The sequence below is a fragment of the Alosa pseudoharengus genome, unplaced genomic scaffold (genome assembly GCF_046254945.1).
Source record: "Alosa pseudoharengus isolate Yale_2024_CS ecotype anadromous, Long Island Sound unplaced genomic scaffold, YU_APseudo_1.1 YU_APseudo_1.1_scf_1, whole genome shotgun sequence".
Taxonomy (NCBI): Eukaryota; Metazoa; Chordata; class Actinopteri; order Clupeiformes; family Clupeidae; genus Alosa; species Alosa pseudoharengus.
In genome coordinates this window covers 39,710,936-39,725,809 of record NW_027468564.1, presented here as the reverse complement: position 1 = coordinate 39,725,809, position 14,874 = coordinate 39,710,936, and the positions used below count along the sequence as shown (strand labels likewise).

Genomic DNA, 14,874 nt, shown 5'->3' with positions numbered 1-14,874 from the left:
CAGTGAGCTGGGGCCAATGCATGAGGGCTCTAACACACACACACACACACACACACACACACACACAAAGAGATAGATAGAAAGAGAGAGAGAGATAGAGAGCAAGAGAAAGTGCACAATCCCCGCCCACTTACTCAAACACAAACACACACACACACACACACGATCAGTATCACTGACTGACCGTATCGCTGGGGTTATTGCACATGCGGCCAGTAGGGGGCGATCAGTATCACTGACTGACCGTATCGCTGGGTTTGTTGCACATGCGGCCAGTAGATTCCCGCTACGGGCCGACAATGTTGCACAAGCAGAACACGAGATGAGCGCACACACCCCAACCACAATGGGCCATGGTGTCAACGGACAGCAACAGCTGACTGGCAGCACTAGGGGGCTACTCACATCCAGCCAGTAGGGGGCGATCACCAAATGGCCTTCCGCCCGTACCCTGTCCAGCAGTGCTGGGATGAGCGTGATTAGGGGAAAGGAATATAGGTGTCAAATGGACAGATCGTGGGCACTGGGGCTACTCACAGAAGGCTGGGCCATGGTCTGCGTTGCTGGGGCTGCTCTGCAGGGCCTCGTAGTGGCCAAAGTGGACACCGGAGCGTCCAGGCCTTGTCTGGGAGGGTGGACAAGGTCAGCTGCAGGTGCCTGGACTAGGCCACCAGGAAGCCCAGCGCACAGCTCTGGACTAGTGCCAAGCTCTTCATCATCTGCAGCACAAAGTGGAGGGCCTTCCTCAACTGGACTAGTGAGCACTTCACCTGCAGCACAAAGTGGAGGGCCTTCCTGCAGCACAAAGTGGAGGGCCTTCCTCAACTGGACTAGTGAGCACTTCACATGCAGCACAAAGTGGAGGGCCTTCCTCAACTGGACTAGTGCCAAGCTCTTCATCACCTGCAGCACAAAGTGGAGGGCCTTCCTAGCTTGACGAGTCAGACCCACATTAAAATGTAGGGTCTGGGCACTCACCGTTGGCAGTGCTCAGTCTGAGGGGCGGGATAATCGGTTGTCTTTCAAATTCCCTCTGCACGCAATAGGACAGGGCTATGATGAGTCCCATGCATTTTCCCACCAGAGGAGCTAGTTGGCTAGTTCAAACTTTTGCCAATTTAAAAAAAAAGCTTAATTCTTCACGCTGTTCGCCAACAGCAACATCCATCTTCTTTGTTTTCAAATAGCAGGGAATTCAAGGCAAACCGTTGCAACTCTGCCATCAATCATTATGTTAAGCCTGCCTAACGTCAAAGATTGTAAAGACGGAGCAAGATACTTCGTCGTAGTTCATGTCTATGGGCGCGAAATGGGGATCGAATCCTGTCTGCAAAAAGAGGCGTGTCGATGACGTATTGATGAGCGTACGTTGCAACCCGCCAACAGCAGCGGCATAAATAACCGGCGCACATCTGATATAAAGTCGATTTTCTCCAGACTGGAATGCTCAAAAATGCTAAAAATGTACCTGAAATGTTCACAAGGGTTTGAGGATCATGAAAACGTGCCCGAAATTCACATTCCTAACTCTATAGAACTAAGACCTTAGCATATGTGGTAAAATTCTGAGCTATGCCCATAGACTTCAATGGAGCAGTCGCTGCCTCTGCTCTGCATAAAGGGGGATTTTGACCCCCCCCTCGTGCGATCCGGGTTCCCGGAAGTGGCTCCTGATGAAGTATCTTGCTCCGCCTTAACAATCTTTGCTAACGTCTCTATAGACAATTTGATTGGCCTGATAGAAGTTTAATTGACAAATGGACAGATCGTGGGCACCTGGGCTACTCACAGAGGGCTGGGCCGGGGTCTGCATCACTGGGGCTACTCACAGAGGGCAACAGGGACCGAAGGTCTGCATCACTGGGGCTACTCACAGAGGGCAACAGGGACCGAAGGTCTGCATCACTGGGGCTACTCACAGAGGGCAACAGGGACCGAAGGTCTGCATCACTGGGGCTACTCACAGAGGGCAACAGGGACCGAAGGTCTGCATCACTGGGGCTGCTCTGCAGGGCAACAGGGACCGAAGGTCTGCGGCGTCTCTCTGTGTGGACCGCTTGGGTGTGGTGCACACGTGGCCTCGTAGTGGTGATGGAGAGCCGCTGTCCCGTGGCCGAAGGAAGGGGAGCCTCTCCTTGTCCTGGAGGATGGACAAGGTCAGCTGCAGGTGCCTGAACCAGGTCACCAGGAAGCCCAGCGCACGGCTCTGGACTAGTGAGCACTTCATCACCTGCAGCACAAAGTGGAGGCCCTTCCTCAACTGGACTAGTGAGCACTTCATGACCAGCACAAAGTGGAGGGTCTTCCTCAACTGTGTAAAGAAATATACATGTGTTAATAATTTGATTTGGAATTGAATATGTAATGTTTCCATTATATTTCAAAAATGGAAATTAAAACTACTAAAAAGATGTAGCACTTTATTCACTGGCGGGGGGGGGGCACAGCTGGTTCACAGGTGAGGAGAGGAGTTAATGGCTTTGACTTTCTAGCTTTCTGAAGCTGTGTAGTTTCTCTCTGCTTGGTGTGTGGGCACCTTATAGGATCTCTCAAGGTGGTCGTCCTTGGAGGTGGACATGTTAAAGCAGTTTACTCTTAAACTATCTCTTGGGTGATGACACAGTGTCTACAGAAATACTGTGCAGACATCAAATTATCAGTTGTGCCTTCTATATAGTGAGAGGCAAGCTTGTCCCCCATTATGCATTCCACAGTGCTCTTCTACAGTAAACCGTGTCATTAAACAGTATGTCATTAGCCTCAAACTCAAGCAAGTCTGGAAACTTCAAGTGGAAATGTTCAGTAGGCCTACAGCCTCCTCCAGTATATGGTGATGAGAGGTTGTCTCTCATTCATGCATTCTTTCATTGGATGCGGACTGGCTGTGTGGCTTTACATTTCTCACCTTCCTGTAAGGTGGACTGCCAAGACGTTCTTGCAAAGCATCTTGAAATAACATATCTTTAAGTGCATGAGAATATCAATCTAATAGTGTGTGGCATGCAGCCACTCATTCCTTCATTAGGACAGTAACATTTTTTTTTATCTTTCAACATGGCTGCAATGCTGTCCAACAGTGGCACATGATGGTGTCTTTTCTGCCTTTTTTCATTGCAACCAAGATGAACCCCAACGGTCTCAACAGGGATACGTGAGTTCTGCTGGAGAGGACACTGACAGTCGTCTGACCCCTCACCCCACTTTTCTTTCTCTCTCCCTACTGTGTCTCAGAAGCTGGATGAGATGAGCCAATGAAGAACAACTGACCAGAAAGATGATGTTTCCTCACTCCCTATATGACCTCTTCCTGGGAATGAATTAACCAGCCTCGTCCTTTAAATGAGACATGAGTACGGAGGATGGTCAGTCTGTTATCTGGACTTAATTTATCTAACACCTGCTGCCAGTGGATGATGCATACTGTAGAGGAAATGTGTTGAGCTGAAGGAATAAATGCAGTCAGTATTGGTTTCAAATCTGCATCTCAAAAAGGCAGTGGACACCCCCTACACTATTTCCCAAAATAACACACAAGGACAATTACACCATTATTTAGTCATCTTTATTTATTTGTATGTAGCTATAAATCAGATGCAGTTGCCTGTTGTTTATATACACATACAGTATAAAGTAAAATAACATTTTGTTTATATACACATACAGTATAAAGTAAAATAACATTTTGACCAATTGCATATTTCATTTATTATTAATATCCAAAAAACTGCATCAAAGTGTATCAAAATATGAGAAAGTCTTTGCAGCAACAATCTAAAGTAAAATATCATTGGATTAACAATCCTAGCTCTGAGAAAACCCGTCCATTCTCACTCTATCTTCATCTGTTTAATCTTCAGAAAACATACAATATCCAAGTCCAAATTGTATGAAATTCAACACAGCATCTGAAAAGTCTCAGCAGCAACATACTCCATTAATACTAAAGTGGATTAACACTCCCAGCCCATAGAAAACCAGTCCATTCTCACACCATCTATATAATCTTCACATAACATACAGCAACACACAACATTCTGGGTTCAAGCTCAAATGTCATTGTAAGACATTCTACACACAGCATTTTCTATATGCCACCATTGCGTTTTGTGTCCACTCTGGTGTCTACGGGGCTCCCATAGCAGTTGAGACGGCTACTTCTGTATGTGTGTGCGTGACGTGGGCTTGTAACTTGTGACTGTGAGGCTCTGACAGCACAAAAAGAGGAAGCACCTTATATGTCTGATGCGAGGGCCCCTTTTCGACAGGATTAGGATGTACTGTACGAGAGGGTTCACCTGATTGAGAGGCTCTCTCTATCTGAATCAAATTCCCTAATCTGGGGTTTGGGGCTAACATGGATGGACTGACTCAGAGGCTACTACTCTCTATCTCTGAGTCCCTATTCCCCTAATTTCCCTATTCCCTTGTCTGGTACTTTCAATTAAAGAACTTCAGAGCTGTATTTGCAGAAGTTGGTTTGTCATTCCAAACTCCAGAGTCAAACGTTTCTGGCTACAGACGTTTGTCTGCCCATCCAGGGTGTAGAATTCTGAGGTATTGTCACTGTATTCTGATGTGTGCATATGTTACTGTGTGTACTATACAATGGGGAGAGGTCCATACCATTGTGCATAACTTTGTCTAATACCAAAGGCCTGGCCAGATGTGAACACTAAGGGAGGCTTAGGACTGTGTCTATTTACCATCAGGAAGGTCATACAGTCACACACACACACACACACACACTCATACAGAGAAAGAGAGAGAGAGCGAGAGAGAGAGGAAGCAACTAATACAGAGAGCAGGGACAACAGAAGGAGAGATGATCTTGAAATACACACACTCAGAACCCCCTGCCCCCAAAAACACACACACACGAGTAGAAGGAACACATATACACAGGAGTGTGTGGCTCTCCTCTCCTGCAGGATTAGGTCATGTGATCTGGCACAGGGACACTGAGCAGTTATAAACCCCAGACCCAGGATAGAGGGGCTCAGTGAATGTGGAGTGGAACGTGTGCAGGTGGGTGAGTGTGTTAGAGGAGACGCTGTAGAAGGACAGAGTGCCTGCTGACCAGTCCAGGTACACTCCTACTCTTCTGGAGTGGGAGGAGGGGGCACGTATGGCAGTCTCCTTACTATTGTGCCAGGCATAGTAACTGTTACCATAGATACTCAGACTCCAGGACTTGTCATTACGTCCAAACCTGCTGCTCTCCCCACTCACCTCATTCCTCGGGGTGCTTTTATAGGCCACAGTTATATTAACCCCACCACCACCACTCCTCTCAACCTCCCAGTAGCAGCGTCCAGACAGACCCTCTCTACACAGCACCTGATGCCAGAAGGAGACAAATCTCTCTGGGTGGTCAGGATACGGCTGCTCCTCACTCCCATGTGTCACCTTTCTGTTCCCCTCAGAGAGAGAGAGAGTTCTGCGTGTTGTGTTTGGGTCCAGTGTGAGCTCACAGGCATCTGCACACAAGAGGAGAGGAGAGCGAGAGGACATCCTCTTCAGAACATGGGGTAGGAAAGGACATGTTTACATCACACACACACACACACACACACACACAGACACACACACACACAGACAGAGACATGTACAAAAATGTATATGGACAGACAAGCAGCAAACACAGTGATCAATAACAGACACACACACACACACACACACACACACACACATACACAGAGACAGACAGACAAAAACAAACACATACACGCTCGCACGCATACTCAGACACATACACACACATAAACAGACACACAGTAAACAGCAAACAGAAACAACAGAGGGGTGGGACTAAATTTGTAGAAGTTTAGCAACAGACAGTAACAGGGGTGATAGTAGAAAAAAATCCTGAGCCTGAACTTTTTTACCTGGGAGGCCAAGCCAAGATATATGCCGTGATCAACATAATTGTCAAGCGGGATCCAGGGGTGTGCTCCCCTGGGAGAAGACTTTGATAAATAGTACCTTAAGTGATAGATTCTGGTGACTTTCGTGGATATAAATGGACATCATTCAGACATGAGATGAACAAACCCAATACAAGTCTATATTACAGTAGCATCTTTGTGTAGAGCACTAGAGCTCCTGGGACCCTGGGCCTGGTAGGCCTGTTCATTAATCCATCCCTGCTTTTAAGTAGTCACTTACCTGCATACTTATTGCTTGTATAGCATATTGAGACCACACATACTATAGCCAAACCAAGAAAGGTCAGTGGGTGGCAATTATAATACTCCAAAGTAAACTAGGAATTGATTAGTAGCCTAACCATTGACTAAAGGGCATGAACAAGGAGACATTAATTTTTCTGCAAAATATGCATCATTTATTTTAAATATTTTTTGAAACAGTGCTGAGGCATTTGCAACATTAACCTTTTTGCTGGCAAGGTGATGTTCTCACACTGACTGCCTGCATCCTCGTCATAAAATCGGACCAGTACATTTAGAATCTTATCCATGGTTTTGTCCGTGGCCTCATCAATGTTAAGTGAACATGTTATTTTTAAGCTTGTCGGACAGATTTCTTTTAAATTCTGGTGAGATGCCGTGTATAATAAAATAGCCCGCATGTTGCCTCGAGAAAGACAGATGCGTAAGGGCGAGTTTATCCTCGCTAATTTCTGACACAAAGTGACGAATGGATGAACAATTGTAAATGACAGATCGAACTCGGCAATGAAGGAGCACAAGAGAATGTTTAAATCAGCCACGCGATCGGTCATTGAGGGTCGGATATCTGCTGTGACTGTTGCCCCCTGCAAACGTGAGGTGTGTTGAATTGCTTGGACAGCTGCTTGATGACTAGGGTCTAACTCGTGCCATGGCAGCACTTTATTCCCACTATTGTAGTTCCATATAATATTTTCCTTGCGCACAAAGTGCAGAAACATGCTCCTGGTTGCCGGAGTTTTTGACACCAGCTTCCAAAGGGCTTTTCGTCTCTACCCACTCCCTCTATCCAAGACCAGCGCCATTTATTCTTTATACCTTTATCAACAAGTTTGGTGTTTTCCCCTGGCTTCATAAAGTTGCAGTCCATGACTTTGGCTACGTTTCGCGTTGCCAGTGTGGGAAACACATTCGTAGTGTATGGGAAACACAAAACAAATTTGCACGTGGAGTGAATGCTGAATCAATCTGATTGGCCAAAACCCAAGACCAGCTCCTACCCTATTACCGATTGGCTTAAGTAGGCCTCTCAGATCACGCGAACGCGAAACTGATTTTATTTTCCGCAGACATGTCGGTAGGCTACGCCGAAAATCCGGTGTGGCGCCGGAGCGTTATCAGGCCTGCAGTAACTAAGTGGGCAGGACTTCATGTTGAAAAATCACCAATCACAATCTTGGTTTTCTCCTCGAAACTATCAAGTCAACCCACTTGAGCAAAGCTGTACTTCAAGAGAGGAAGCAGAACTCATCTTGGAGAGTGTATGGCCCCCTAGTGGTTGTTTTGTGCACTCACAGCTGTTTTTTCCTCACTCACTGCTGTGTCTACGCGTGTGAATTAATATTATTTGCTTGTGAGGATGTTTTATTGAGCTTGTGAGATATGGCACTATTATATCACCATAGACCTCTGTCAACCTAAAACGATCTACTCCACACGCTGTCAGAGGAGGGCTGAGTCCATCATCAAGGATGCCAGCCACCCAGCTCACTCCCTCTTCTCTCTGCTTCCCTCTGGTAAGAGCTACCGGAGCATTAGCACCCACACCACACCATTCAGAGACAGTTTTTTTCCACAAGCTGTCAGAATCCTAAATGGTCAGTGACTGAACAGTTCCTTCCCTTTATTGCCCACATGTGCTGCCTTATTTCTTTTGTGATATGCTATACTGTATGCATTGCCATGGTCGCTACTTACTTTTTAAATTTTACCTACACTGTTAATTCTGCATCCGGGATGTATACTGTTTTTAGTACATGTCTCATGTCCATGGGCCTGCGGTTTTATGTATGTACTATAGTCGTCTTACATGTAAGTACTGTATAGTGGTTGTGTGTGTGTGTATGTACAGTATATGTATGGCTGTATAATGTGTGCATGTATGGATAGTACAGTATTGTCTCAGAGTTCTCTCCTACTCAAACGTATTTATTGCCCCAGTCCCCACTGCCCCTCTGTGTTTATTTACCCCTTTTATCTTTGCACTACTGCAACTGTGGCAGAAGTTTCACTGTATTGCAAAGTATATGCAACAATAAATCTTGAAACGTGAAATAAACACACACACACAAACAGACTGACACACAAACAGGGGAACACACTCACACAAACACACACAGATAAACACACACACACACACACACACACACACACACACACACACACACACACATGTACTGTCTCATCGTCCTACACATAAACCCAGTGTACTAAAGCAGGTCTCCAACAAACTGTCATGCCAAATTACAAAGGGTCAGACGACTAAATGATGTTAATGGACATTGACCGGTACAATAACTTGCCATCTGCCATTACAGGTGATTGGCGTGTTATTATGCATGTGAAATCAAATGTTACCAGACATCAGAAACTTTATCAGAGCTATACGGCTATGACAACATGATGCAAAAGGCAAACAGTATTCAGAGTCAGGCTCTTCAGTTGGTCATTACCAGCTGTATTAACTGGGAGAAGACTTGACGATGACAGGACTTTGCATTTATTGGCATGAAGCTCTGCAGGTAGCACAGAGGAGCAGGAAACCCACAGGATAGTTTATTAGCCATGATAGCATCACCTGCCCCCTTCACCCTGCCTGGCTCCCCAGTTAACACAGTGGAGTCCTGCTTAATAAAGAACACTTCAACATCATTAGTATATCAGTACAACAATCAACAGTAGATCAACACTTACATTTTTTCAGTTCTCCACGGGCATGTCTGTAAAAGGAGGGAGAGAGAGAGAGTAGAAGAGTATCAGAACATTAGAGCTCCACTCTGTAAATGCCAGCATGTGAAATGTTTTTCGTGAAGAGTTTTAGTAATGGTGGTTTGAATAAAATAAATCATATTGTATCAGAACTAAATTTGACCATTACTGAATGTTGGTGGACACTAGGCTTTCCCAACTTGAATGTTTAAAATGGCTACACGGTACTATGTTATAAGAGCAATGTGACTTTGCAGGTGTATTCTAAACTTTGTCGTGATGGTGAATGTTTGTACATCATAGGCCTCATTAGTCATCTAATTACAAACAGTTAATGAATTCATTCATGAATTAATGAAATTGCAACTTCAATTGCATCAATATGTTATAATGTATCAGTGACTCAGCCATATCAGACATTAGACTGGACTCTGACATGACTACAATGACACTCAACACACTCCTCACCTAACCCATATTTACTGCTGGGTAGAAAAAACACTGAAATAATGTTGTGTGGTGAACATACTAGGGCTGGGCACCAAACGTCGATGCTTTTATGGCACCAATGCTCCGATCCTATTGTATATTGAAAAAAATATTATATTTTGACGCCAAATTCCGATACCCCAAAAAATAAATCTTAGCGTCTGTTAGCCAATACACATGTGTGTGAAGAGATCTAAAGCGGCTGGTGATTGGCTGCCTGACGTAACGTTACAAAGGTCACACAGAAGGAAGGTTGAAATGAAGGATCTTTGAACATTATTTAGAAACAGAAATGTATGCCATCTGTGGTTACCAAGAGATAAGGCTTCTCCCTTTTTTATTTTTGAGAACTCTCTCTCACCTCCAATCATGACAGCTACGACATCATCCACACCACGATGAATGGTTTCTGGGCGAAATTATGTCCTTTTGTCTCCCAATAGCTGGCCACCGATTAGCATTGATTACCTAATTATGTTAGCTATTTAAAAGTTTAAGGTTTCCCTCAAATGGCAAGCATTATACACAATGCTGACTTGCATTAGAAAAAATATCTCTTCTCCAAACAGAGTTGACAGTGTGGCGTAATCCACAGACATCACGCTCTATTTTGTGGCAGCAGCATTGTTATGCTAAAGTTGCTAATTGTGGGTCCTTAAACAACATGACATGCTTCTGTCTCTTACATATTTTGTGAAAAATAAAAGGTATAAGTGCCCATATTATGAAAAAAACCACACTTTTTCTGGGATTTGGGATGTTATTGTGTGTCTCTGGTGCTTCCACACGCATACAAACTTGAAAAAACATCTATGCTGTTTTGAGTAAGATGTAAGAGTAAGATGGGTTTCTGAATGTATCCTGCCTTCAGTCTCCGGGTGAGCTGTTCAAAATCGGCAGGGCCATCTACGTCACTGGCCGAAACATTTGAATATTCCCACCCACTACACCGTCTGATTTGTTAGTCAGCACAAATCCAAACAGTTAGGTTCACACTCACAGAAAGTTTTTTGGCTTCTCGTCGAGGCAGTGGCAGACTGGGCTTCAGCAGTACAGACATGGAGGTATTATTTATAACTGGAGAGAGTGATTAAGTCCCGCCCTCCATAGAAATGAATGGTGATGGCTAGACTAGTAAATCCGGCCCATTCATAGTCAACACCATATTGAACACTGGGGCTCAGATCCAGCATCGGTCGGCTATGACCATTCGCCAAGTTTCAAAGCTGGAAATGACGCATGGACCAACTCCGATTTTTATTTGATATTCTGAAAAACGAGAGTCGTCCTCCAGTTGAGAGTGTGGTGATAATGCACATACCTTGCTTGCCACCTAACAAAAAGAAGAAAAAGTTGCTCGGGAACGTGCGTGGAGTCCCGCACTGAGAAGGTACCCGCCCACCAACATGTACGTCAGTGGCGGCCGGTGGTTAAAAAAATAACGGAGGAAGGAAGGTGCGCTTCATTGGTGTTAGTGGCAAATGTGAGGTTGTGATGGTGTTGGTGGCATATGTGAACAATAAAGTATGTAGGCCGCCTACCCAGACACATTTATAGCAGCAGTATGTACTATGTAGCATTTTAACTGGCAATGCTGTGCAATAAATGCTGTTCTGACATGCTCCAGGAACAATGGACTTTGTAATATAATTTAAATATATAAGTCACTTTGGATAATAGTGCTAAATTAATAAATGTAAATGTAAATAAATGTAAATTTAGGTCTGGGAAGTCAGGGAAGATACCGTATTTTCCGGACTATAAGTCGCTCCTGAGTATAAGTCGCATTAGTCAAAAAATGCCTCATGAAGAGGAAAAAAACATATATAAGTCGCACCGGACTATAAGTCACATTTATTTAGAAATGTATTTAATAAAATCCAAGAACAGACACGGGCTATGTAACTCGACACATACTGTAGAGGCCAAGACGATTAATATTATTGAAGAGAAGGAGTGAATGGCAGCGATAACAACGGCAGCCAAGAGGAAGGCCTAAGGGTAATTGTAAAGCAATGTACAAAAGATTCACAGCAAAAATGGTGATGTGGTACACGCAAATTTAGCTAAAAATGTGCAGAATACAATGCAATCAACCATTTTGGGATGTGGAGTCAAGCCTGCAGCAGATTAAATGCTCACGTTTTAAAATGACATAGCCTAGGATGAATGGCAAAGCTGCTGTGAGCGCCGATGTTTGTAAAGCAATTTACAAAAGATTCACTAAATGAAAATGCTGATGTGGTACAAGAAAATGTAGCTAAAAATGTGGAGAATGCAATGCAATCAAGCATTTTGGGCGATGTGGAGTCACAAACTGGCAGCAGATTAAATGCACACGAGGGCAAAATATGCGGTTTTAAAAGAACGCGCAGCCGAAGGAGGGAATGGCGAAGCTGAGGCCAGCCAGGCATAAGAGGAGGACCCGACGGTAATTGTAAAGCAATTTACAAAAGATTCACTGAACAAAAATGCTGATGTGGTACACGTAAATTTAGCTAAAAATATGGACAATGCAATGCAATCAAGCATTTTGAGCGATGTGGAGTCACAAACTGGCAGCAGATTAAATGCACACGAGAGAGAAAACATGCTGTTTTAAAATGACGTGCACAAAGGATGAATGAAGCTGCGGCGTGTAAGGCGATAAGAGGAGAGCCCGACGGTAATTGTAAAGCAATTTACAAAATATTCACTGAATGAAAATGCTGATGTGGTACACCAAAATGTAGATAAAAATGTGGAGAATGCAATGCAATCAAGCATTTTAGGCGAGGTAGTCTCAAGCCGGCAGTGGATCAAATACTCGCGGGAGGCTTATTTAGACATTTATTTAATCCAAGAACAAGAACAGACATTTAATCCAGAAATGCAAGATAAACACAATAGATCACAGTATTTAATATTAATAAATTAACATAACACGCCACTGAGTTAAACAGGCAAGCTACTGGTAGCCAGTTCACCATCCATTAAATTCTTCGTCCTCCGTGTCGCTTCTGAACAACTCCGCCAACTCCTGGCGAAGCGCCGTCTCCTCTTCTGCGGGGCTGTCGTCAGACTCAGCATCAGTTGGAGTTATCCCGGCCTTTCTAAATCCAGACAGGATGGTTTCGGTTGTCACTGAAGCCCATGCTGTGTCGATCCATCCAATGACTTGCTGGAAAGTTGCATGGCGCATCCTCCCGGTTGCCGTGAAGCTGTGCTCTCCATCCACCATCCACTCCTCCCACAGGCGACGCAAGACTGCCTTAAAGCTCCGGTTCACTGAGATGTCGAGTGGCTGGAGTACTTTGGTTAAGCCTCCAGGGATGATGGCAGGTATGGAGTTACAAGCTTTTATTTTATCTTTAAACTGTGGCGTTATGTGCGCTCGCATACTATCCATAACAAGCAGTGCTTTGCGTGTTTTAAAGAAGCCATCAGGACGCTGAGTGTAGCACCGGTTAAGCCAGACGTTCATCATTTCTTGATCCATCCACCCTTTCTCATTCACAGTCAGGACAACTGATCGTGGAAATTCGTCTTTTGGCATGGTTTTCCGTTTGAAAATGACCATCGGTGGCAATTTCGATCCATCTCCACAACATGCCAACACCACTGTAAAGTGTGATTTCTCATGACCAGTTGTCACTATATTCACACTTTTTTGCCCTTTCTCTGTGACACTTCGGCCCATGGGGATGTCAAACGTGAGGGGGACCTCGTCCATGTTGACAATATGGTCCGGCGAAACGTTGTGTTCAGTTACCTGCTTTTCAACGAACTCACGGAAACTGTCAACCTTGGTTTGGAAGTCTGCTAGCAGTTTCTGGCACACTGTTGTCCGTGCTCTGATAGAGAGACGGTTGCGTTGCATGAAGCGGTAACACCAGGATGGCCCGCCTGCAAAGTCGTCTATATTCATCTCCTTTGCAACTACCAGGGCGTGGAGACGTAACTGCACAGTTGACAAGCCTCTCCCGGCAGCACGTTGTTCAAGCACCCATCTGTGGACTCGTTCCTCCAGCTCTGGCCATCTTGCTTTCAATCCACGATTAGCTTTCTTTGTTTTCTTCATTGCATTTAGATTAACCTCTGCTTTTCGTCAGTCCCTCGCAAGTTTTTCACTCACTCCAAACTTTCTTTCTGCTGCTCTATTTCCATTTTCGGCTGCATATTTCGCTACCTCTAGTTTGAAAGCAGCAGTGTATGACTTTCTTTTGGGTGGCATTTTGGTTTTCTCAAGTCTTTTCAGTCCAGTTGCCAATGTCTTTAATGAATGTTTCAGGCCTGCAGTTGTATACAACGGCTCTGGTTATCCTAGAGCGCCTATATCGCCCTCTCGCGACTGTAGACGGTAATGCTTACTCCTCTTTCATTTCGGAATTATAAAAAAAAAAAAATGTTACCAGTAAATTTCATATACAAGTCGCACCTGACTATAAGTCGCAGGGCCAGCCAAACTATGAAAAAAAGTGTGACTTATAGTCCGGAAAATACGGTATATAGGTCTAGTTATGAAATACTGTTTTCCAGATGTGCAAAATTATGGAAAGTCTGGAGGCTTTGCTCAATGTAATACATTTGCAGAAAAGTCTATAATAAGCTACTAAAAATAGACACTTGTTTTATAAAACCATGTAACTATTTACCATTACCAATTTACATGCTATTGTTTTTAAAGCCAAATTGCTATAATTGAAAGCCAGGTTGTAATAGCTAAGTGGGAATTTATACTCGAAAGGCAAATGTTATTGAAGACGTCATTAAAGGAATGCATCATGGTCTGAAACGTTCATTAACAATGTTACCATCCAAAGATACAGTTAGAACGGTGAAAACAAGAACATATTATCAACAAGAACAGTATTTAACACTTGTTTAGTTAAGGCATAACGTGGATGATTATAACAACGCATAACTATCCAAAAATGTTTTATCACCAAATCCCTGAACTGTCCACGTTTGTGACAGGCCAGCAGGCTATAGCTGATTGTTTTCTGTGCTAACATTACCAGTTAGCCATGAGTATTTGTCATACTACGTAGCATTCAGTAGCCTAAACTAGCCTAACCATCTTTTTTTGGGATATTAATTTTTTGAACTGGTCTTCCTGCCTTGATCCTAACCTTCGCACTGTATTTGAATGTATAAAAGATGGACATTGTCCTCTGATTCCATTGTACTCTTTATTTCACGAGCAAAAACGCCTTCCGTTCAACACAAGATTCTTAGCTGTATGGCTGCACATAACATTCTTGCAGAGCAGCTAGCTGCTCATTGGTTCACCGTTGCCGATAAAAACAGCACCCCCTATCGCAATTTAAAATTACTGTTTTCCTCCCTTGGCCATTGAAAACGACGTGATTCACGAGCCGCTGGGGTCTGAGGTGTTTATAATGGACTTCAATGAGGGGCTTGAGGAGGAAGCTCCTCCATACAGTAATTTGCGTTAGGGGGTGCTGTTGGCATTTTGACCTAGGGGAACGATTTTGTTCATTCAAAG

At 44.1% G+C, this 14,874-nt stretch overlaps 2 protein-coding genes across 2 annotated transcripts in view; both read right to left on the bottom strand.

Moving 5' to 3' along the window:
- LOC143127647 (NACHT, LRR and PYD domains-containing protein 12-like) overlaps nucleotides 1-14,874 on the bottom strand; it is a 303,167-nt gene that overhangs the window by 161,793 nt on the left and 126,500 nt on the right. The gene's annotated exons all lie outside the window — the stretch shown is intronic.
- Nucleotides 3,866-14,874, bottom strand: part of LOC143119348 (NACHT, LRR and PYD domains-containing protein 12-like) — a 39,513-nt gene continuing 28,504 nt past the window's right edge. The window contains exons 11-12 of the mRNA XM_076280825.1: nucleotides 8,883-8,908; nucleotides 3,866-5,477 (exon numbers count right to left, since the gene is read on the bottom strand). Of these exons, the coding sequence (XP_076136940.1) occupies nucleotides 4,936-5,477; nucleotides 8,883-8,908 (568 nt within the window). The 3' untranslated portion in view covers nucleotides 3,866-4,935. The remainder of the gene's footprint in view (nucleotides 5,478-8,882; nucleotides 8,909-14,874) is intronic.